Here is a 26,379-nt window from a genome sequence, read left to right on the forward strand (position 1 = left end):
AAGCATTAACACCTAATCTGCCGACCGGAGCTCACCACTACTATAATAAAAAAATTTAACTCCTAAAGCTAAGTCTAACCCTAACACTAACACCCCCCTAAGTTAAATATAATTTAAATCTAACGAAATAAATTAACACTTATTAAATAAATTATTCCTATTTAAAGCTAAATACTTACCTGTAAAATAAACCCTAATATAGCTACAATATAAATTATAATTATATTGTAGCTATTTTAGGATTAATATTTATTTTACATGCAACTTTGTAATTATTTTAACCAGGTACAATAGCTATTAAATAGTTCATAACTATTTAATAGTTACCTAGTTAAAATAATTACAAAATTACCTGTAAAATAAATCCTAACCTAAGTTACAATTAAACCTAACACTACACTAGCAATAAATAAATTAAATAAAATACCTACAATTATCTACAATTAAACCTAACACTACACTATCAATAAATTAATTAAATACAATACCTACAAATAAATACAATTAAATAAACTAACTAAAGTACAAAAAATAAAAAAGAACTGTTACAAAAAATAAAAAAAATATTTACAAACATTAGAAAAATATTACAATTTTAAACTAATTACACCTACTCTAAGCCCCCTAATAAAATAACAAAGCCCCCCAAAATAAAAAAATGCCCTACCCTATTCTAAATTAAAAAAGTTCAAAGCTCTTTTACCTTACCAGCCCTGAAAAGGGCCCTTTGCAGGGCATGCCCCAAAGAATTCAGCTCTTTTGCCTGTAAAAAAAAACACCATACAATACCCCCCCCCCCCCAACATTACAACCCACCACCCACATACCCCTAATCTAACCCAAACCCCCCTTAAATAAACCTAACACTAAGCCCCTGAAGATCTCCCTACCTTGTCTTCACCTCAGCCAATCGGAATTAAGGTAGGAATATTCCAATCAGCCAATCAGATTGAGCTCGCATTCTATTGGCTGTTCCGATCAGCCAATAGAATGCGAGCTCAATCTGATTGGCTGATTGGATCAGCCAATCGGATTGAACTTGAATCTGATTGGCTGATTCCATCAGCCAATCAGAATATTCCTACCTTAATTCCGATTGGCTGATAGAATCCTATCAGCCAATCGGAATTCGAGGGACGCCATCTAGGATGTTGTCAATTAAAGGAACCGTAATTCGGCGAGTAGGTGTCGCTTGAAGAGGTTGGATCCGCGTTGGCTGGGAAGAAGATGGCTACGCTCCGCTCCGGAAGAAAGAAGATTGAAGATGCGGCTTGATAGAAGACTTCATCCCGATGGTGGACTTCCGACTTCAGCCCGATGATGGAGTTCTTCAGCCGCCGCTTGGATCAAGACTTCGGACCCTCTTCTGGACCGATCGCTGAACCCGGTGAGGTGAAGACAAGGTAGGGAGATCTTCAGGGGCTTAGTGTTAGGTTTATTTGAGGGGGGTTTGGGTTAGATTAGGGGTATGTGGGTGGTGGGTTGTAATGTTGGGGGGGGGTATTGTATGTGTTTTTTTACAGGCAAAAGAGCTGAATTTCTTGGGGCATGCCCCGCAAAGGGCCCTGTTCAGGGCTGGTAAGGTAAAAGAGCTTTGAACTTTTTTAATCTAGAATAGGGTAGGGCATTTTTTTATTTTGGGGGGCTTTGTTATTTTATTAGGGGGCTTAGAGTAGGTGTAATTAGTTTAAAATTGTTGTAATATTTTTGTAATGCTTGTAAATATTTTTTTATTTTTTGTAACTTAGTTCTTTTTTATTTTTTTTACTTTAGTTAGTTTATTTCATTGTAGTTATTTGTAGGTATTTTATTTAATTAATTTATTGATAGTGTAGTGTTAGGTTTAATTGTAGGTAATTGTAGGTAGTTTAATTAATTTATTGATAGTGTAGTGTTAGGTTTAATTGTAACTTAGGTTAGGATTTATTTTACAGGTAATTTTGTAATTATTTTAACTATTTTAGCTATTAAATAGTTATTAACTATTTAATAGCTATTGTACCTGTTTAAAATAACTACAAAGTTGCCTGTAAAATAAATATTAATCCTAAAATAGCTACAATATAATTATAATTTATATTGTAGCTATATTAGGGTTTATTTTACAGGTAAGTATTTAGCTTTAAATAGGAATAATTTATATAATAAGAGTTAATTTATTTCGTTAGATTTAAATTATATTTAATTTAGGGGAGTGTTAGTGTTAGGGTTAGACTTAGCTTTAGGGGTTAATCCATTTATTAGACTAGCGGCGAGATCCGATCGGCAGATTAGGGGTTAATTATTGTAGGTAGCTGGCGGCGACGTTGTGGGGGGGCAGATTAGGGGTTAATAAATATAATATAGGGGTCGGCGGTGTTAGGGGCAGCAGATTAGGGGTACATAGGTATAATGTAGGTTGCAGCAGTATATGGAGCGGCAGATTAGGGGTTAAAAAAAATATGCAGGTGTCAGCGATAGCGGGGTCGGCAGATTAGGGGTTAATAAGTGTAAGGTTAGGGGTGTTTAGACTCGGGGTTCATGTGAGGGTGTTAGGTGCAGACTTAGGAAGTGTTTCCCCATAGTAAACAATGGGGCTGCGTTAGGAGCTGAACGCTGCTTTTTTGCAGGTGTTTTTTTTTCAGCTCAAACTGCCCCATTGTTTTCTATGGGGGAATCGTGCACGAGCACGTTTTTTAAGCTGGCCGCGTCCGTAAGCAACGCTGGTATTTAGAGTTGCAGTGGCGGTAAATTATGCTCTACGCTTCTTTTTTGGAGCCTAACGCAGCCGTTCTGTGAACTCTAAATACCAGCGGTATTTAAAAGGAGCGGGGGGAAAAGCACGCGTGGCTAACGCACCCCTTTGGCCGCAGAACTCTAAATCTAGCCGTAAGATAGCTACAATATAACTAATAGTTACATTGTAGCTATCTTAGAGTTTATTTTTATTTTACAGGCAACTTTATATTTATTTTAACTAGGTACAATAGTTATTAAATAGTTATTAACTATTTAATAACTACCTAGCTAAAATAAAGACAAATATACCTGTAAAATAAAACCTAACCTAAGTTACAATTACACCTAACACTACACTATAATTAAATTAATTCCCTAAATTAACTACAATTAAATAAAATTAAATAAAATTATCTAAAGTACAAAAAACCCCCCTCTAAATTACAGAAAATAATTAAAAAATTACAAGATTTTTAAACTAATTACACCTAATCTAATCCCCTAACAAAATAAAAAAGCACTACCCTACACTAAATTACAAATAGCCCTTAAAAGGGCCTTTTGCGGGACATTGCCCCAAAGTAATCAGCTCTTTTACCTGTAAAAAAAAAATTACAACCCCCCAACATTAAAACCCACCACCCACACAACCAACCCTACTCTAAAACCCACCCAATCCCCCTTAAAAAAACCTAACACTAACCCCTTGAAGATCACCCTACCTTGAGAAGTCTTCACCCAACCGGGCCGAAGTCCTCAACGAAGCCGGGTGAAGTGGTCTTCCAGACGGGCAGAAGTCTTCATGCAAGCCGGGCAGAAGAGGTCCTCCAAATGGGCAGAAGTCTTCATCCAGACGGCATCTTCTATCTTCATCCATCCGGCGCGGAGCGGCTCCATCTTCAAGAAATCCGACGCAGAGCATCCTCTTCATCCGGAGTCTTCTTGAACAATGACGGGTCCTTTAAGTGACGTCATCCAAGATGGCGTCCCTTCAGTTCCAATTGGCTGATAGAATCAGTCAATCGGAATTAAGGTAGGAAAAATCCTATTGGTTGATCCAATCAGCCAATATGATTGAAGTTCAATCCTATTGGCTGATCCAATCAGCCAATAGGATTGAGCTTGCATTCTATTGGCTGTTTCAATCAGCCAATAGAATGCGAGCTCAATCCGATTGGCTGATTGCATCAACCAATAGGATTTTTCCTACCTTAATTCCGATTGGCTGATAGAATTCTATCAGCCAATTGGAATTGAAGGGACACCATCTTGGATGACGTCACTTAAAGGACCCGTCATTGTTCAAGAAGACTCCGGATGAAGAGGATGCTCCGCGTCGGATGTCTTGAAGATGGAGCCGCTCCACGCCGGATGGATGAAGATAGAAGATGCTGTCTGGATGAAGACTTCTGCCCGTCTGGAGGACCTCTTCTGCCCAGCTTGGATGAAGACTTCTGCCCGTCTGGAGGACCACTTCGCCCGGGTTCGTTGAGGACTTCGGCCCGCTTGGGTGAAGACTTCTCAAGGTAGGGTGATCTTCAGGGGGTTAGTGTTAGTTTTTTTTAAGGGGGGATTGGGTGGGTTTTAGAGTATGGTTGGTTGTGTGGGTGGTGGGATTTTAATGTTGGAGGGGGATTTGTATTTTTTTTTCAGGTAAAAGAGCTGATTGCTTTGAGGCAATGCCCTGCAAAAGGCCCTTTAAAGGGCTATTTGTAATTTAGTGTAGGGTAGGGCTTTTTTTATTTTGGGGGGGCTTTTTTATTTTGTTAAGGGGATTAGATTAGGTGTAATTAGTTTAAAAATCTTGTAATTTTTTTATTATTTTCTGTAATTTAGTGTTTGTTTTTTTGTACTTTATATAATTTTATTTATTTTTTTAATTGTATTTAATTTAGGGAATTAATTTAATTATAGTGTAGTGTTAGGTGTAATTGTAACGTAGGTTAGGTTTTATTTTACAGGTAACTTTGTATTTATTTTAGCTAGGTAGTTATTAAATAGTTAATAAATATTTAATAACTATTCTACCTAATTAAAATAAATACAAAGTTGCCTGTAAAATAAAAATAAACCCTAAGCTAGATACAATGTAACTATTAGTTATATTGTAGCTATCTTAGGGTTTATTTTATAGGTAAGTATTTAGTTTTAAATAGGAATAATTTATTTAATGCTAGGAATATTTATTTAGATTTATTTAAATTATATTTAAGTTAGTGGATGTTAGGGTTAGGGTTAGGGTTAGACTTAGGTTTAGGGGTTAATAAATTTAATATAGTGGCGGGGGTGTAGGGGGGCAGATTAGGGGTTAATAAATATAATGTAGGTGGCGGCGGTGTAGGGAGAGCAGATTAGGGGTTAATAAATATAATGTAGGTGGTGGTGGGTTCTGGGAGCGGCGGTTTAGGGGTTTAAACACTTTATTTAGTTGCGGCGGGGGCCGTGCGGCAGTTTAAGGGTTAAACACTTTAGTTGCAAAAGGGGTCCGTGTGCGGCGGTTTAGGGGTTAAACACTTTATTTAGTTGCGGCGGGGTCCATGAGCAGTGGTTTAGGGGTTAATACATTTATTAGAGTTGCAGTGGGCTCCGGGAGCGGCGGTTTAGGCGGTAAACAGTATAGTATAGTGTGGGTGTTTAGTGACAGGGTACCAATAAAGCTGTAAAAAAGCCGAAGAGCAGCGTTAACAACAGTCCGCTGCTCATTGCACCGCACTTGATAACAGCTTTTTTGGTAACTTTGGAGAACATATTCAGGTCTGCGGCAGTGATGTTAGGCGAACTTAGGCGAGCGTATTGGTGCTGTCGAATGCAGGTAAGTTGACAGCTTGATAAATAGATGCCTTTATATTTACTCAGCAGTGGATCTAGAATGATATACACATTTATTTTTCTCAGCAGTAGATCTAGAATGATATACACATTTATATTTATTCAGCAGTGGATCTAGAATGATATACACATTTTATATTTACTCAGCAGTGGATTTAGAAAGATATAGACATTTATATTTACTCAGCAGTGGATCTAGAATGATATACACATTTATATTTACTCAGCAGTGGATCTAGAATGATATACTTATTTATATTTACTCAGCAGTGGATCTAAAATGATATACACATTTTATATTTACTTAGCATTGGATCTAGAATGATATACACATTTTATATTTACTCAGCAATGGATCTAGAATGATATACACATTTTATATTTACTTAGCAGTAGATTTAGAATGATGTATACATTTTATATTTACTTAGCAGTAGATTTGGAATGATGTATACATTTTATAGTTACTCAACAGTGTATCTAGACACATTTTCCAAGCAACATAGCTATATTTGCTATAAGACATTTTGTAAAATTTCGTCCCTATCTGCTGTAAGTGCTATTATGATGCACTGGGAGTGTCAAGGAGCAGCAACATTAAGTTATAGACCAGCGGGACTGCCGAGTGCTAAAGTGCTTAGCGCATAAGAATTTCCTATCATCTGTTGCGTCACTTACTACAGCGTTCCAAACTGCCTTTGGAAGCGACAGCAGCACAAGATTTGTGTATTGGCAGTTGTATTAAATGTGTTTCCATGGTCGAGTAACTGTGCACATGCGCAATACCAAGCATAGGCTGGAGTGATGTATAGAGCTCCCCCACTGGACTCTGGAGCAGCGGAAATGTATATTCTGAAGTGATGAGTCATGCTTCACTATCTGGTAGTCTGATGGAAGAATCTGGGTGTGCAAATGCCAAGAGAGCATTGCCTACCGGAATGCATAGTGCCTAGTGTAATATTTGGGGGAGGAAGGAAAATGTTTTTCAAGGTTTGAGCTAGGCCCCTTAGTTTGTTGAGGGTTAATGCTACAGGATACAAAGACAGACAGTTTAGGCGATTGGATGCTTCCAACTTCAAGGCTACAGTTTGGGGAAGGTCCTTTCCTATTCCAGCCTGTCTGTGCCCCTGTGCACAAAGGGAGGTCCATAAATACATGGTTTGATGAGTTTGGTGTGCAGGAACCTGAGTGGCCTACATAGAGCCCTGATTTGATCCCCATGATTGAACACCTTTGGGGTGAACTGGAACGCTGATTGCAAGCCAGGCCAACATCAGTGTCTCACAAGTGCTCTATTGGTTGAATGAGCACACATTCCTAAAGACTCACTCAAAATATCTTGTGAAAAGCCTTCCTAGAAGGTTAATCTGCAAGGGGGGTGGGGGCAACTCCATATTAATGCAAATGGTTTTGGAAATGACATGTCCAATAAAGCTTATATAGGTGTGATGGTGAAATATCCACCAACCTTTTGCCCTATAGTGTATTTGTATATATTTTACATATTTTGGTTTCATGTACAAATATATAGAATATTTAAAAATACTTCAGTTTTGTTAACTGAAAATTAAGTTGATACTTATTTGTCTGCTAGTTAACTACTTCCCCCTTCTTCCACACTTATGTCATAGAGCTAAGCGTCTGGCACCTTCATTAAATGCAGTTAACAAACTCGGTATTTGTCCCTGAATTTAGCTTATCTGTCTCCAACGGGAATTTGCTGTATTCTGTTTCCATGGCAACAGGAGGCTTACAGAGTTTGTATGTGATAGAAGATTGAATGAGGACATGATGGTAGAATATATAGAACAAGTGCAGGTGGGTGGCACTAGGTAATGGCCAGTGGTTTAACACTTTTGATGCCAAAAAGGCTCTAATATGTTATCAACCCGGGTATCCATATATATTGCTATATCTGCAGTGGTATTGTTCAGGATATTGGCACCATGCATGCTTAAGGGCTTCCCTTGGAGTTCTTAGCCTCTCTTATAGAGCACTGCAGTGTCCCATTTTACCCAGAGAAAACACCTAATGGTAGGTATATGGAATAGTACACAGCCCCAGCACACTGTTTCAAGGTAATTTGAAGTGTAAAGTGTGTTGAGAAAACTCTATCACCTTTTTGCCTCATCCGAGAGTTGCTGAACAGGTACAGCTCAGACAGTTTATGAATACACTAAATGGTTGGTACCATGCATGTACAGTGCCAAGATCACCACCACATATATGTGTGTGCCCTGCACATAGCAACTGAGTAACCCCCTAAAGTCACAAGACCCCCATAAAAAACAAACACCAAAATAAACTAAATGTCACCTAAAAGCCTCTGACCTAATTTCCTGCTACTTCCAGAACTGTCTTTCTTGATCTTCTTCCATCTCAGCAATAAGGTCTCCTACTCTTCTATCCCTCTCAGATTATTTTCCCCAGAAGCCCTCATTGGCTAAGTTAATAACTAATGAGGACTGAAGTATGGGCTATGTCAGAATCACTGATAAGTCAATCAGTAGAGTGCGAGGTGTCAGGTTTGCCTACTCAATCCAAGATTTTTGAAAAAAATTATATAAAACAGAGAGACCAGGTTCTTAGTGTTTTGGGGGGGGGGCGAGTGTTACTGGTAAAGGAACTAAGGTCAGTCATGGTTAGAAGGGGCTGGGGATAATTGAGGTTAAGGGGGAAGTGTGGTAGGAACTGTGCCGGGGTGGCCATAGTTAGGGTTAATTTGCCGCAGTGCAGGAAGTAAAATGTAAAGTTTGCTGGGACAAGCATGTTAATGTTTAATGGGGGTGGTGTTTTGGTAAGGGGTTTAATGTGTGAAATGGCTTTATGGGATATTTTATTGTTATAGGTAGTACTGGTAGTATAGAATATACATCAGCTATGAACAAGTTAAACAGTTTATCATAAATACATTGCATCTAAATAATTTTGCTGGCTTTGTAATAATTTTGCAATCAGTATTTTGATTATGTCCTTATGCTGTTTTACTTAAAGTGATATGAATGTCCATATTAAAGTGATGGTAAATTTGAGCATTTTTGAAATGCTAGGATTTACCAGAGCTATAAACTAAGGGGACTTTCCGTCATTAAGTATAAAAAAAACTTCATATTGAAAGTACCTTTATTTGCCTGTAAGTTTATGCCGAGCTGAGAACCTCAGGCTGCAAACAGCAAAACGCAATTTTTTTCAATGAGGTGACATTTTCACCTCTTAGCCAATAGCAATGATAGCCTTTGGGAATTATGCTGTTTGATATGATATTTCCTAGTCAACTTTTTACAGATATGCTGTCACTTTCAAGTGCTTCAACATTTGGGTATCATGTCCCTTTAAAGTTGTACACTTTCTGAAATATTAATGTCCATTTACTGACATGACACATCCAGCTGATATAGAAGGCTACATTATCTCTGTGTAACTGACAGAATTCTATTTTTCTTACTCCATTTTTTAGACATAAATTCTAGAAGATTTAGAGGAAAATCTCATTGATTTTTTCATGTGAAACAAAAATGGATATATATTTCCATTGATTGTTACAGTAAGCAGGTCAAATTCCAGTTAACTATTGATTTATATTTCCTGATAAACTAATGATAATTGACAGAACGAATGTTAGGTGATTCAAAAACTACCATAGTAAGGCCTGGATTTCTCATTAAACATAATCAAGTGCTATTATTAAACTCAATGGGGCCTATCTATCAAGCTTCGAATAAAGCTTGACGGCCCGTGTTTCTGGCGAGTCTTCAGACGCTCCAGAAACACAAGTTATGGAGCAGCGGTCACAAAGACCGCTGTTCAATAACCCTGTCCGCCTGCTCTGACAGGCGGACAGGAATCACCAGAATTCAACCCGATCGAGTACGATCAAGTTGATTGACACCCCCCTGCTGGCGGCCCATTGGCCGCGAGTCTGCAGGAGGCGGCGTTGCACCAGCAGCTCTCGTTAAATGACATGCTCTAATGAAATAGAGTACGTTATGAATGAGAGCATGTCATTTTTTTTACTATTTTGGCCCTTTAAAATCTAATATTGGTCATTATTATCCATGACTGACAAGGATGTTCTGGTTGAATGACATAGGGTTCTCCATAAGGACACTATATCCCCACTACATATCTGCTGGCCCCAGCATTGATTAACCCTCCCACTATAGTGATGTCCCCCCCCTCACTGTATAGATGAATGCTTCTTTCTTTAATTAGTAGGCCTTTGTAATTGCAATTAGTAGTGCCCATTTATTAAAACTGTGGCACCTATACATTATTGCTGTGGATGCCACTTTTAAGCTTATTTTCTTGCTACAGTCTACATAGTTGTCATTTAGCCTTATATAGACGTGGTTCATATATACAGTGTTAGAAAACAAGTTATGTATTTACTAGGTGATAAGCCTGCCCAGAGGGTAGTCTATTTAAAAAGAAACTACAACCCCCAAAGCCAAAATTACAAAAAATAAAAAATGTGAAATTACAGTAAAAAATAAACAAAGCTATCCAAAATAAAAAATATAATCCTAAATGAATACCCCTATAAAAAAATACCCCCAAAATAAAAGCACCCTCTAATCTAATACTTAAAGGGCCACTAAACCCAAAATCTTTCTTTCATGATTCAGATAGAGAATAGAAATTTAAACCACATTACAATTTACTTCCATTATTTATTTTGCTTCATTTTTTAAATATCCTTATTTGAAGAAAAAGCAATGCACATGGTGAGCCAATCACATGATGCTTCTATGTGCAGCAACCAATCAGCAGCTAGTGAGCATATCTAGATATGCTTTTCATCAAAGAATATCAAGAGAATAAAACAAATTAGATAATATAAGTAAATTAGAAAGATGTTTAAAATTGCATTCTCTTGCTAAATCATAAAAGAAAAAATGTGGGTGGTATGTCCCTTTAAATACCAATAGTCCTTAAAAGGGCCTTTTGTAGGGCATTGCCCTATGTTAAACAGCTCTTTTACCTAAAAAACATAACCTACCCATTGCCCCTAAAGGGGCATTTGTATGGGCATTGCCTTTAAAAGGGCATTCAGCTCTTTTACTGCCCTTAAAAGAACAATCAGCTCTTTTCCAGCCCATTAAATCCCTAATCTTGAATATGACCCCCCCCCCAAAAAAATAAAAAAAAATAAAAACAAAATCCTAACACTAAGCCCCAAAAAGGTACTCACCATTCCTGAAGTCCGGCGGAGAAGGTCTTCTTCCAGGCGGCTCCATCATCTTCTATCTTCATCCGGAGCAAAGACAGTGTGGAGCGGAGGTGCAAAGCTGTCTTCCCCGATGCGTGAATCCTCAGCAGGAGTCCTCAACAGCGGGTGGCGGTCCACGGTTGCATGGAGGCTCCTCTTCCTCCGATTTCAGTCGTACATTAAGATTGAATGCAAGTTATCGCAATAAATTTGGGGTACCTTGCATTCATATTGGCTGAAAATTTTGAATCAGACAATAGGATTAGAGCTACTGAATCCTGCTGGCTGTTCAAATCAGCAATATGCAACGGACGAATCACATGAAGAGGAGCCTCCACGCCGCTAAGGACCGCTAACACTGAGGACCGCCGCCTTTGAGGACTGCCGCTGAGGATCCACGCATCAGGGAAGCCAGCTCCGCGCCGCCTTCGCTCTGGATGAAGATAAAAGATGATGGAGCCGCGTGGAAGAAGACCTTCTCTGCCCGGACTTCAGGAACAGTGAGTACCTATTTGGGGCTTAGTGTTAGGATTTGTTTTTATTTTGCTTTGTTTATTATTTTTAAGATTAGGGATTTAATGGGCTGGAAATAACTGATTGCCCTTTTAAGGGCAGTAAAGAGCTGAATGCCCTTTTAAGGGCAATGCCCATACAAATGTCCCTTTAGGGGGCAAAGGGTAGTTTAGGTTTTTTTTGTGTTATTTTTTTTATTTTGGGGGGTTTGGTGGGTGGGGGGTTTTACTGTTAGGGGGGATTTAGTAATTTTTAAATGTTTAAGAGCTGTTTAACTAAGGGCAATGCCCTAAAAAAGGCCCTTTTAAGGGCTATTGGTAGTTTAGTTTAGGAAGTGTTTTTATTTTGGGGGGCTTTTTTATTTTCATAGGGATTAGGTTTAATTTTTTTTATTTTTGATAATTTTGTTTATTTTTTTCTGTAATTTTAGAGTTTTTTATTTTTTGTAATTTAATGTTAGGTTTTATTTAAGTGTAGTAATTAAATTAGTTATTTGCGTGGTGGGGGGTGGCGGTTTAGGAGTTAACAGGTTAATTAGCTTTATTGTGATGTGGGGGTTTAGGGGTTAATAGGTTAATTAGGTTTATTGCGATGTTGGGGGTTTAGGGGTTAATGGGTTAATTAGGTTTATTGCAATGTGGGGGTTTGTCCATTTAGTGGTTAATAGGTTAATTAGGTTTATTGCGATGTGAGGGGTTGGCGGTTAAGGGGTTAATATTTTAACTATTTTATTTGCTGATTAGGGGTTAATTACTTTATTATTTTGCGATGTAGGGGTTTGCGGTTTAGGTGTTTGTTATACTTTGTGCGGGCGCTTACGTGTTCTTTATTTCTTGCGGGCGGTTATGTGTTTTTTCGATATTTCGTGCTGGTGGTTGTGTGTTTTTTTTAAGGCTTCGGGTTTGCCTACGCTGCATCCAGGTTCGAGGTAGCCAAAAGAATATTGGCTGCGTGCTGCATCCAGGGGGATTCAGCCAACATTCCTTTGAGGATGCGTGTGCAACTGGCGACACTGACGGACAATGTATTTTCCTTTATGCACATGTCTAATGGTTAAGAAAGGAAAATAAAGACCCAAAGACACAAATATTTTGTCTGAAAATTTATTTTTCACATAGATCTTTGCAGTTACAGAACCGGCAAGTACCCGATCACAGCACTGCACTCAAGAGTCAGCAAATATATCAGATTTCACTAGAGAACATTCACGCAAATGACTACACACTCATCTCCTGCTTACATTTGTCTTCAAATAAAGAACAAAATGGAAATTTACATTCATTTCTCCTGACTAGCAAGGAGTTTGATTCAATCCAGAAAATGAAAGAGCAATAGTTTAGATATAAAATTCCTGATCCATGAATATGATTGTTGTAAAACGTTATTAGAACTGATTAGTTAGGTTTAATACGGGAATGTTGTTACTGTCTTATGAGATACTAATGTTTAAAGGGGTATGAAACTCAAATGTTTTCTTTCATGATTCAAATTTTCTCCATTCTCTTGGTATCTTTTGTTGAAAAAGCAGGGATGTAATGCTTAGGAGTCGGTCCATTTCTGGAGCACTATATTGCAGCAGTTTTGCAAGAATGTTATCCATTTGCAAGAGCACTATATGGCAACATTAATGCCTGCCATTTAGTGCTCCAAATGCCTACCTAGGTATCTCTTCAACACATAATATCACGGGAATAAAGCACATTTTATAATATAATAGGAAACTTTTTTTAAATGGTATGCTCTGTCTAAATCCAAAAAGAAAAAAACTTGGCTTTCATATCCCTTTAAGAGGATGAGTTCAGCACAATATAATACAAAACAGGAAACCCATTGTGATATTGTTTAATAAGAATTACACACATTTTCTGTTGTGGATTTGAAGGGAATCTCTCACTGAAAAAAAAACATTCAGTTTATTACATATTGTAGTCAGTGACACCTCAATGACCACATTTTACTACTAATCTTAACTGTACTTTTACATTTCTGGAATACACTTATATTGAAACATAAGTATAGGTAGGCTGTGTTGAGCTTGTGTAAAGCTGTAAGATTTCTGTATGTATAGCAGGGGTGCCCAGACTTTACTGGGATCTACGTTTTCAATACTACTTCTTTATTAAAGGATGCTTGAATTATGGAATTTTTTAAATAGAGGAACACCAATTTATTAGGGGAATATAACAGTATCTGGGTTATGCATAAGGCTACCCTAATAATTCATTAAACTTACAGTTCATACGGAAATATTCTTATATGACATCATAATCTTTGTTTAGGTGATCTACTTTTGTATGTGCTACATGTAAAGAGATCTGGGCTGGCATATATCATGCACTAAATGTATTAGTATTTATGACCTACTCATGTAAAATAAATGTGTTTGTACTTTCATAAAACATTCTTCTGGAAGGTTTTACACATTTATTTTCATATTATCACTAGAGACTGTAGGGAAAATGGGCAATCACATAGGAATCTTGTGATCTACTGGTCAGCACTTTTAGATACCTACTGGCCGATCCCAACCTACTTTCTGGACACACCTGTTGTATACAGCAACATGCAAATCTCTAACAAGCCAGTGCAGAAAACTGTAGATACCGAAGTGACTTGTGTCTTCATAAATTACTTCTCACACTTCTAAAATGTACCGTTTTATAGATCCCAGTTGTTTTAATGAACTACTTATAAAGAAAAAAGGATAATGCAACTATTTTAGGTCATCACTGGCTAAACTCTGAAATTCTATTTTAAATGTAAAAGTATTTCCAACCATTTCAGATAGTTTGTCTAATAGCTTATTCTGTTATTTGTGTACTGGAAAGTGTATTTTAACTGAAAATTATAATAAAAAAAAATTACTTTTTATGCATATTTTCAAATTGTTTAACTTTAACTAAGAAATGTACATTTAATTGTTACAAAACATCCCTGTTTTCATTAGACAAAATGTTAGGAACGTTGTTTAAATAAATTCTGCTTCTGTAAATGCCAGCAATTAAAATACATTACAGTGAAGAGGTTAATACATGGCAAACACATAAAACAAATATTTGATGAACTGTGTCAATTGCCAACTTGATGTGTTGGTGCCTCTGCCCCCCACCCCCCCTACACACACACACATGGGGAATCTGTTGTGCTAAGTGCCACAAATAAAGAAGTGTAATGAGACTGTAAGAGATGTACAAATAAAGGTAATTAGCATACAGGTGAAATATATTTACATGCTTCAAATAAATTTGTTCTGCCAGCTCTACATATAAAGGTGACTTCAAGTATTCAGACAATAAACATAGCTGGCGCTTGTTTTAGCCCCTTATCAGTTGAAAACTAAAATGGCCGCTGCTGCCAGGTGTCTGCCAATTAAAAGAAGACTGTACTCAACCATTTTTTGTCACCCATACTGTATTTTTTTATACAGTATGTGAATTATTTGAAACTAATACTGCAGAATCAGCTGTCTTTTTCCACATAATGCTCATTCGCTGATTCGCTCATTCCAGTTTATGCTGATTGGTTGACAGTCACTTCTTGCTTCTGCTCACCGAGCAATGGTAGATACCACAGATAAGCCAATCAGCATAAGCTGCAAGTGCACAACTTGATACTTCATATTTTCAGGCCAAAATAAAGTATATAAAAAGTTCCTATGTCATATGGACGGCATGAAATGTATTTTGTACAGTGTCCCTTAAGTTTACTTACAGCACCACAAATATATTTTGAGGGAATACAAGTTTGATTAACTAACTTTCGGCTAGATTACGAGTTTAGCCGGTCCTAACGCTGCTTTTTAACGCCCGCTGGTATTACGAGTCTTGAATCTGCCGAACCGGACATCACCGCCACTATAATAAATATATTAACCCCTAAACCGCCGCACTCCAGCCTCGTAAACATTAGTTAAATATTATTAACCCCTAATCTGCCGTCCCTAACATCGCCGACACCTACCTACATTTATTAACCCCTAATCTGCCGCCCCCAACGTCGCCGCCACTATACTAAAGTTATTAACCCCTAAATCTAAGTCTAACCCTAACACCCCCTAACTTAAGTATAATTTAAATAAATCTAAATAAAATTCCTAACATTAACTAAATTATTCCTATTTAAAACTAAATATTTACCTGTAAAATAAACCCTAAACTAGCTACAATAGTTACATTGTATCCAGTTTAGGGTTTATTTTTATTTTACAGGCAAGTTTGTATTTATTTTAACTAGGTAGAATAGTTATTAAATAGTTATTAACTATTTAATAACTACCTAGCTAAAATAACTACAAATTGACCTGTAAAATAAAACCTATCCTAAGTTACACTAACACCTAACACTACACTATAATTAAATGAATTCCCTAAATTAAATACAATTAAATAAAATTAGCTAAAGTACAAAACCCCCCCACTAAATTACAGAAAATAATAAACAAATTACAAGATTTTTAAACTAATTACACCTAATATAATCCCCCTAACCAAAATAAAAAGGCCCCCCCAAAATAAAAAAGCCTTACCCCTACACTAAATTACAAATAGCCCTTAAAAGGGCCTTTTGCGGGGCATTGCCCCAAAGTAATCAGCTCTTTTACCTGTAAAAAAAAATACAAATCCACCCCCCAACATTAAAACCCACCACCCCACACAACCAACCCTACTCTAAAACCCACCCAATACCCCTTAAAAAAACTTAACACTAACCCCTTGAAGATCACATTACCGGGAGAAGTCTTCATCCAACCGGGCCCAAAGTCTTCAATGAAGCCGGGAGAAGTCTTCATCCAAGCCGGGCAAAGTGGTCCTCCAGACGGGCAGAATCTTTATCCAGACGGCATCTTCTATCTTCATCCATCCGGTGTGGAGCGGGTCCATCTTCAAGACATCCGACGCGGAGCATCCTCTTCATCCGACGGCTAACACTGAATGAAGGTTCCTTTAAATGACATCATCCAAGATGGCGTCCCTTCAATTCCGATTGGCTGATAGAATTCTATCAGCCAATCGGAATTAAGGTAGAAAAAATCCTATTGGCTGATGCCAATAGGATTTTTTCTACCTTAATTCCGATCGGCTGATTGGATTCAATTCAATTGGAATTGAAGGGACGCCATCTTGGATAACGTCATTTAAAGGAACCTTCATTCAGTGTTAGCCGTCGGATGAAGAGGATGCTCCGCGTCGGATGTCTTGAAGATGGACCCGGTCCGCGCCGGATGGATGAAGATAGAAGATGCCATCTGGATGAAGACTTCTGCACGTCTGGAGGACCACTTCGCCGGGTTTGGATGAAGACTTCTCCTGGCTTCGTTGAGGACTTCGGCCCGGTTGGATGAAGACTTCTCCCGGTAAGGTGATCTTCAAGGGGTTAGTGTTAGTTTTTTTCAAGGGGGTATTGGGTGGGGTTTTAGAGTAGGGTTGGTTGTGTGGGTGGTGGGTTTTAATGTTGGGGGGGGATTTGTAATTTTTTTACAGGTAAAAGAGCTGATTACTTTGGGGCAATGCCACGCAAAAGGCCCTTTTAAGGGCTATTTGTAATTTAGTGTAGGGTAGGGCTTTTTTTTATTTGGGGGGAAGGCTTTTTTATTTTGTTTGGGGGATTAGATTAGGTGTAATTAGTTTAAAAATCTTGTAATTTGTTTATTATTTTCTGTAATTTAGTGTTTGTTTTTTTTTTGTACTTTAGCTAATTTTATTTAATTGTATTTGATTGTATTTAATTTAGGGAATTAATTTAATTATAATGTAGTGTTAGGTGTAATTGTAACTTGGGTTAGGTTTTATTTTACAGGTACTTTTGTATTTATTTTAGCTAGGTAGTTATTAAATAGTTAATAACTATTTAATAACTATTCTACCTAGTTAAAATAAATACAAACTTGCCTGTAAAATAAAAATAAACCCCAAGATAGCTACAATGTAACTATTAGTTATATTGTAGCTAGATTAGGGTTTATTTTACAGGTATTTAGTTTTAAATAGGAATAATTTAGTTAATGATAAGAATATTTATTTAGATTTCCTTTAATTATATTTAAGTTAGGGGGTGTTAGGGTTAGACTTAGGTTTAGGGGTTAATAACTTTAATATAGTGGTGGCGACGTTGGGGGCGGCAGATTAGGGGTTAATACATGTAGGTAGGTGGCGGCGATGTTAGGGCCGGCAGATTAGGGGTATGGGTTAATAATATTTAACTAATGTTTGCGAGGCGGGAGTGCGGTGGTTTAGGGGTTAATATGTTTATTATAGTAGCAGCGATATTGGGGGCGGCAGATTAGGGGTTAATAAGTGTAGGTAGGTGGCGGTGACATTGGGGGCAGCAGAGTAGGGGTTAATAAATATAATGTAGGGTTCGGCGATGTTGGGGGCAGCAGATTAGGGGTTCATAAGTATAATGTAGGTGGCAGCGGTGTCCGGAGCGGCAGATTAGGGGTTAATAATTATAATGTAGGTATCTGCGATGTCGGAGACGGCAGATTAGGGGTTAATAAGTGTAAGATTAGGGGTGTTTAGACTCAGGGTTCATGTTAGGGTGTTAGGTGTAGGCATAAAATGTATTTCCCCATAGGAATCAATGGGGCTGCCTTAAGGAGTTTTACGCTGCTTTTTTTGCAGGTGTTAGACTTTTTTTCAGCCGGCTCTCCCTGTTGATTCCTAGGGGAAAATCGTGCACGAGCACGTTACACCAGCTCACCGCTGACTTAAGCAGTGCTGGTATTGGAGTGCGGTAATGAGCAAAATTTTGCTCAACGTTCACTTCTTGTCTTTTAACGACGGGTTTGTAAAAACCCGTAATACCAGCACTGCAGGTAAGTGAGGGAAAGCTGCTCGTTAGCACCGCATAGCCTCTAACACAAAAATCGTAATCTGGGCCTTTATTTGTACATTAACTAGCAACACAGTACACCTCCATCTTGCACCTATAAAATACTTAAAGGGACAATAAATGTTTTTTTTTTTTTTAATCCCTTTGATAAGTGTAGTATTCCTGTAAGCAAAACTTGTAATAACAAGTGGTCGTATTTATTAATAAATTATCATGGGCCATACAGTAAATAAGAAACATACTGCCTGCCTTTTGCAATTTACTTTTGATGCACTCCCAGCACAATTTGTCTGCCCATACAAAACAAACAAACGCTGCCTTTCAAGCACTTCCTGAATGAAAATGACTGTTGTATTGCTGGCATTTAGTCTAAAGGGGTTAATAATATGTGCTGTTCAGAACCCACTGCTTCTACAATGTAGACAATGAAAAACATGACCTGCATATTGCAATTCACTGTTTACATTAGTGATAACTGGGTAGCATAATTGAAATGAACATGCGCATATGTCCTGTCTTTACAACATGGCAGGCAGCGTGTGCCAGGAGAGAGACGAAAGTAAATGGCATAGAGAAGGAGACCGTACTCTTCTCATTGGCTGTACCATCCACTGCTGAAAAAGAAAAAAGATGATACAGCCTTGGTGGTGCCTGGGGGAATACAAGCTGGGCCTAATTAAAACTGTAATTTACTAATAATAAGGCCACTTGTGATCACAAGCTTTGCTTTCATCTAATACTTACAGGTAACCTACACATGTTGGAGGGGTTTATTGTCCCTTTAATATATGTGTGAGAACCAAATACAATCCCGTATTAACTACTTGACTTTTGCCATAAGTGCTGTGTTTTTAATATGCTGCATCCCATTCTAGCAACCAATTAAAAGCAGTAAAAAGTACCCAGAGTTCCTGTGTTACTAACCACTTGTCATACAACTGAATGGCTATTATAGAGGCACAACAGATGATCTCAGCAGTTACTGTTTTTGTGGCGGCTGCATTAATCTCACTGCAGGGGCTATTGAAACAACATTCTGTAACAACTACAAAGTAATGCGCAATTCTATCCCACGCATGCTTGTTATACTTTGTGACTTTATACAGAGACTTTTACTGGTACATTCATTGGAATGTGGTAACCCTCCTGTGTTTACTGTTTATAAACATATAATATTAAAGGAATATAAAACATTAGAAAGCCAATAGGAAACTTGGGATTTTGCGGTCTAATATCGCTACTGTTTGACACAAGTCATTAACAGGGACTAACATATTTTCATTTACAAAAAAGAAGAAATACACCAGCACACATGAAAAGAAAATTGTTCCCTTGTAAAATATACAGCTATTTTGACTAATAACATCACAGAATTCTCCAATGCTAAAAAATTGAGATGATTTGCTAAAGAGTGATGCTCCAAATCTTAAAGTATCAGCCCCACAGAACTGATTGGAGAAGATTTTTCTCACTATAGAGTTCTTTGATTTTTTTGGTGAATCTATCCTGTTAGGACATATATCCCAGAAACGGCCAGTGTGATTAGAAAAAAACACTTGTAAGCTTTGGGAAGACTAATGAAATCAAAATACGTTTTAAGTTCTGTTCAATGTTTAAGTACTAGTCATGTAACCTAGTGCCCGCATCTCAGAGCAGGGTGACAAACCTTGACACTTGTGCCCATGGTGGCATGCAAAAAAGTTCTGTGGCAAGTGGCATAAAATAATGCCCCCTGGGCTACCACTATATTGCTGGCCACTAGCGCTCAACTGCCTGTGACATTATTTTTTAAAGATTATCGCCAGTTTGGGCACATACCTTCAAAAAGGTCAGCCACCCCTGGTATAAGCTAATCCAAGATTTTTAGTAATCAACTACAGAGGCTACTAGTATCAAAATGAGAAAATGAGTTATAGATGACAATATTTATATCTATTGATATTTTTGAAGACATTTCTTGTGGAGTAAACTGTGTTATTCTAAACTATGATATGATAGGTGTAATCTGAAGTGATTAACCGGAGGCATCTCTGGAGGAGAGTTACAACAGTAGCACTGCTACAGCAAAACAGGAATGAATAAATACCTTTCATAATACATTCTCTACTGTTATTCAGTGTACGGAGGAAGCCTTTTCACCTGGTATTGGTTTAGGCAGCATGTAAATACATACTCATGTTTACAGGACCCCATAGGGATAAGGCAAGGCAAGCCTGATTCTCTTGTGCTCTTGTTAGCAAGTATAAATGAGTACTCTGGGGAGTCTGGTGAGTATTAGCAGAGCTGGAACATGAGGAACCTGACAGCCATGTGTATAAAGATAAGGCTCGCTGAAGTTGTATTCCTGTATGCTGCACAGGGGTTTTTCAACATACTGAGAGAACAGGGACTCTTCTACCAGACAATACTCCCACTACCCTCTACCTCTCATTCCCTTCTTTGTCTAATAACCCTTTCCACATTACTGCTTTCTATTGATATACTTACTCATACTCTCCCATTCACTTCCCAAACCTTTCCCATCAGTCTCCCCCAACTGCTCGATCTCAGTTCCCCTCCCTGTGGTCTTTAAATTAAATGTGCAGCAAAAAGAGCTGAACGGGAAAAGAGGCACTTTCACCAGACTGCCCCCATTTTCTTTACCACAGGGGAATTCAGCACATTTGAAGTTGCCTTTAGATAAGCAAGACTTATTATTTATTTAAAGGATAGTGCTGCGTGTCCCCTTATCATGTTTCAGGGTACCCAGAGGTAAGAGTCCTGTATACTTAAGGCGGATACACAATATGTGATGATGTATTAAACTCTTTACTGCCAGAGAGTCTTGCAAAGCAGCTCTCACACTGCCTTGCAGGAGCCCCCTGACAGTAAAGAGATACAAATACCTAAAATCCTCCTCCCAACCTTAATTTGAGGCATTACAAACCTTAAAATATTATATATAGGTGTGAACAAAGTTATGTTAAGGTTAGGAGCACCATGACATTAGTTGTTTCATTTATGGAGGTAGGCGTCCAACCACAGCGTGCCAGACTTCCTCAGGGACCTGTAGAGGACAAAAGGAAAATGCTTTAAAAATATCCTGAAATTTGTCTGATAGATTGTTTACAATATCACGGGGTCATTGAACAAATGAATTATAATTAATGAAAATAAAACAGCATTGCAATATACATTCATTATTTAATTTGCTTTCTTTTTTGCTATAAAGTGATGTTTGTTCCAAGCTCCACCGACTATGTTCTAAAGAGGGCATTAAAAACACCTGTTGCTTTTGTGTAAAAATTGTGCTTGTACTACGCTCCCTAGAAAAGCCAAAAAGCAAAATCTGTAACCTTCAAATTAATAGCTGATTTAGGACATTTGCAGCATATTGATGAAAACATTTTGTAACAGGCATGACCAATTTGCTTGACCCAGCTACATGCTACAAAGTGAGAATTGCATACATTAATTTACAGCTAGCCCTAACTGACTACAATCAAAAAGAGATAACACAATCACCAAGTGTTTCAAGTAGTTTAATTCCTGATGTGTAAAAACCCCTGCACATTATGTTAACAACTCATAGTATAAATGCTTTTAAAAAAATCTTTTGAAATTCATTGTGAGCAGAATGGCTGATACACACTTTGCATATGGAAAATTGTTTAAAGTAAAACTAAAAGGGACATTGTACTCACAATAGTGATAAAAATATCTTCATCATTCTTTCTATACAAGTTATTAATCTACTCACAATAGTCCATTAGGCACAGGAGAGAGAAGCATTTGAACTTACTAAAGTGGCAATAAAATAATTGATGCAAGGGGCAATAAAATAATTGATGCATCAGCAGCTAAGCACTATAATGCAAATCGGTCTGCATAAAAAAATCTATCTTCCTTGTCATTAGAATTCTTTGTTTTGGCTACCAGGGACACATCGTTGAAGAACCTCTTGAATATGTTTGTTTTATCTCCTTCATTATCTCCTGCACTGATCTAAGCAATTACTCTGTAGCATTTTGCAGGGTTAGTTAATTACACAAAACTGCAGTATGCAAGGTTGTTAGATGAGTTAAAGTGCTAATTAAAATAAAAATACAAAAATATATTTTTATTAACTATCATTGTTGAAGTAAACCAAAATTAAATTTTTAATAAAAACAAATTACACAATGTTGCAGAATGTTCTCTACACCAAAGGGCCGAAATATCATTGTCTGGCGGACATGATACGATGTAGCGTATCATGTCCGCCAGACATCACTGAATGCTGACAGCATACGCTGTCGGCATTTATCATTGCACAAGCAGCTCTGGTGAACTGCTTGTGCAATGCCACCCCCTGCAGATTCACCGCCAATCAGCCGCTAGCAGGGGGTGTCAATCAGCCCAATCGTATGTGATCTGGCGGATTGATGTCCACAGCCTTAGAGGCAGCGGACCAGTTAAGGAACAGCGGTCTTAAGACCGCTGCTTTATAACTGCTGTTTCTGGCGAGCCTGAAGGCTCACGCGGAAACAGGGGCATTAGTCGCCATTCCGCCTTTGATAAATCGGCCCCAAAAGCTTTGGTTATGAAATTATTTTATTTATGTTTGCTTAAATAATGAAGCAAAAGCACTGTGTGTTCTAAACTATATTGAGTGGAACATATGGTGGAATTACTCGCTATGTTATTCATCAATAGCCAATAGCAATATTTTACTCCCATATAAATAAAGACTATTTTATATTACCTGTTCACGATTGTGTAACTATGGAGTTGTATCCTGTATCTCTTTATAGGACAATATAATCCTTCTACATTACCATGTAAATTTAGTGATGTCAGCAGGGAAAATCCGATTATGTGTTGCTTATATTGAAAGAAACATTAAAGGGGCAAACACATGCAAAAAGAAAATACTCTAATATGTTAGAGTATTTTATTACTGCACTATTGCTTGTGTATAGCTATGTGTTTAATCCCTGTAATGGTATTAAAACACATAGTTAAATTCAGCCCCCAGAGAAGCACTGCACTACTGAGATTTACTGGAACACATCAGGTATATCTGTGTAGTCAACAGAGTTAGTCTTGAGAAGTCAGCAGTGTGCAGTTCAGGTTATGAGAATTAGAAAATACACAATTACAACTGTCAGAGCTAAATTACATGAAAAGGGGTAAAACAAATAATAAAATTATGCAGAGTAAACTAACTTTGCACTGTGGAATATATTACTGACATTGTTGTTCTGAAACCTACTGTATATAAAATAATGTATAAAAAAATGTGTCCTAACCCCACAATGTCCTGGAAGGCGACAAGCAGACCCTTCTCTTCGTAAACCACATTGTGTTTGTTGCACAAAGAGTGGACGAGAGGGGCGATCTTGCAGTAGTTGTGCCGAGGCATCGTGGGAAACAGGCTGCAAACAGAGAAATACATTATGTTCTTTGTTCTGTCCCATCTTGTTCTTTTTTAATGCTCTCTCTATTTTCTGGGTACTCACTGGTGCTCAATCTGGAAGTTTAAGTGGCCGCTGAACCAGTCGTTGAAGAATGATTGTTCAATATTGCAAGTAGCTGCCAGCTATAGGAGTGAGAAAGCGTAATTGTAATTCATTGTAAGGTCTAAACATGCAAAAATCTGGTGACTTAAAAGGACATGGAAGTCAAAATTACATTTTTATACTACAGACATATACTTCATGTATGATTAAGGAAGAGCAAACAATTAAAAAATATATATGCTTACCTGATAAACTCATTTATTTCAAGATGATGAGTCAACGAGCCGTCACATGTGGGATTAAAGGCCGATCCTACAGGAAGTGGCAAAACAGCCCACACAACAGAGCTTTAATACATATGGCCAAGTGAAAGGAAAAAATAAGAAAAGTAGGAAAGGAAAAGGAGGGTAAAAGAAGTACAAACTAGTACTTGCGCCAACTGTTATGGAAACACAAGGGCGGGTCTTGTGGACTCTCAACATCATGAAAAGGCCATCACATGTGGGATCCTATACCCCAAGCTGTGAAGTACTTGAGACCACTATAAAATAGGACAAGAGGAAAACAGTTAAGGCAGGTAGAGGTACTAAACAGGCACTAAGGCCTGCAGAACCCTTCCAACCATAAACAGCCTCAGAAGAGAAAAACGTGTCGAAATGGTAGAATTTGGTAAGGTAAATAAAAATGGCCACACTTTAAATACTATGAGATTTTATTGAAATAGCTATTTTAAGCTGATTTTTTTTAAAGCTCAGTCAATAAGAGGTTAAAATAATGAAATTTGCACCAGTGTCTAATTGACCTTTGCCCCTTAGAGTACTAAGCTGCAGGAGACCGGCTTCCAGTAGACATATTTATCCTGTGTAGTACACACTAACATGGGGTCTAAGGAAGGGAGTACCAAGCTGCAGGAGCTTCCAGTAGAAGAGCCATCTTCTGTAGTACAGACTAACATGGGATCAAAGGAAGGAGTACCAAGCTGCCAGCAACTTCCAGTAGAAGAGCTCATCCTGTGTAGTACAAACTAAATCCGTATCTAAGGAAGGAGTACCAAGCTGCAGGAGACTGACCAGTAGAAGAGCCCATCCTGTGTAGTACACACTAACATAGTATCTACAGAAGGAGAGTACCAAGCTGCAGGAGCTTCCAGTAGAACGAGCCCATCCTGTGTAGTACACACTAACATAGGATCTAAGGAAGGAGTACCAAGCTGCAGGAGCTTCCAGTAGAAGAGCTCATCCTGTGTAGTACACACTAACACATGATCTAAGGAAGGAGTACCAAGCTGCAGGAGACCGGGCTTCCAATAGAATAACTCATCCTGTGTAGTACACACTAAAATAGGATCTACAGAAGGAGTACTAAGCTGCAGGAGACCGGCTTCCAGTAGAAGAGCCCATCCTGTGTAGTACACACTAACAGAGGATCTAAGGAAAGAGTACCAAGCTGCAGGAGCTTCCAAAAGAATAACTCATCCTGTGTAATGCACCACTAACATAGGATCTAAGGAAGGAGTACCAATCTGCAAGAGCTTCCAATAGAAGAGCCCATCCTGTGTAGTACACACTAACATAGGATATAAGGAAGGAGTATTAAGCTGCAGGAGACCGGCTTCCAGTAGAATAGCTCATCCTGTGTAGTACATACTAAACACAGGATCTAAGGAAGGAGTACCAAGCTGCAGGAGCTTCCAGTAGAAGAACTCATCTTGTGTAGTACAAAACTAACACAGGATCTAAGGAAGGAGTACAAGCTGCAGGAGACCGGCTTCCAGTAGAAGAGCCCATCCTGTGTAGTACACCACTAACATAGGATCTACAGAAAAGAGTACCAAGCTGCAGGAGACCGGCTTCAAGTAGAAGAGCTCATCCTGTGTAGTAGACACTAACATAGGATCTAAGAAAGGAGTACCAAGCTTCAGGAGGACCGGCTTCAGTAGAGAGCTCATCCTGTGTAGTACACACTAACCAATAATTTATGGAAGGAGTACCAATCTGCAGAAGCTTCCAGGAAAGAGCTCATCCTGTGTAGTACACACTAACACATGATCTAAGGAAGTAGTACCAAGCAGCAGGAGACTGGCTTCTACTAGAAGAGCTCCTCCTGTGTAGTACACACTAACAATGATTTAAGGAAGGAGTACTAAGCTGCAGGAGCTTCCAGTAGAAAGAGCTCATCCTGTGTAGTACACAATAACCATAGGGTCTAAAGAATGAGTACTAAGCTGCAGGAGGACCGGCTTCAGTAGAAGAAGCCCGGCCATCCTGTGTAGTACACACTAACATAGAATCAAAGGAAGGAGTACCAAGCTGCAGTAGCTTCCAATAGAAAACTTTATCCTGGTAGTACACACTAACACATGATTTTAAGGAAGGAGTACTACGCTGCAGGAGCTTCCAGTAGAAGAGTTCATCCTGTGTAGTACACTCTAAAACAGGATATAAGGAAGGAATACTAAGCTGCAGGAGACTAACATATGATGTACAAAAGGAGTACAAAGCTGCGGGAGCTTCCAGTAGAAGAGCTCATCCTGTGTAGTACACACTATCATAGGATCTACAGGAGTACCAAGCTGCAGGAGCTTCCCATAGAAGAGCTTATCCTGTGTAGTACACACTAACATAGAATTTAAGGGAGGAGTACCAAGCTGCAGGAGACCGGCTTCCAGTAGAAGAGCTTATCCTGTGTAGTACACACTAACATAGGATCTAAGGAAGGAGTACCAAGCTGCAGGAGACCAGCTTCCAGTAGAAGAGCTTATCCTGTGTAGTACACACTAACATAGAATCTAAGGAGTAC

The 26,379-nt window shown here is 38.3% G+C and overlaps 1 protein-coding gene across 2 annotated transcripts in view; it reads right to left on the reverse strand.

The window, feature by feature from the left end:
• Window positions 1-19,309: 19,309 nt before the first annotated feature.
• Window positions 19,310-26,379, reverse strand: part of FADS2 (fatty acid desaturase 2) — a 40,961-nt gene continuing 33,891 nt past the window's right edge. For both annotated transcript variants that reach the window (XM_053720466.1, XM_053720465.1), the window contains exons 11-13: window positions 23,581-23,660; window positions 23,371-23,496; window positions 19,310-21,146 (exon numbers count right to left, since the gene is read on the reverse strand). In XM_053720466.1, the coding sequence (XP_053576441.1) occupies window positions 21,095-21,146; window positions 23,371-23,496; window positions 23,581-23,660 (258 nt within the window). In that variant the 3' untranslated portion in view covers window positions 19,310-21,094. The remainder of the gene's footprint in view (window positions 21,147-23,370; window positions 23,497-23,580; window positions 23,661-26,379) is intronic.

The sequence above is a fragment of the Bombina bombina genome, chromosome 7, assembly GCF_027579735.1.
Source record: "Bombina bombina isolate aBomBom1 chromosome 7, aBomBom1.pri, whole genome shotgun sequence".
Classification (NCBI taxonomy): Eukaryota; Metazoa; Chordata; class Amphibia; order Anura; family Bombinatoridae; genus Bombina; species Bombina bombina.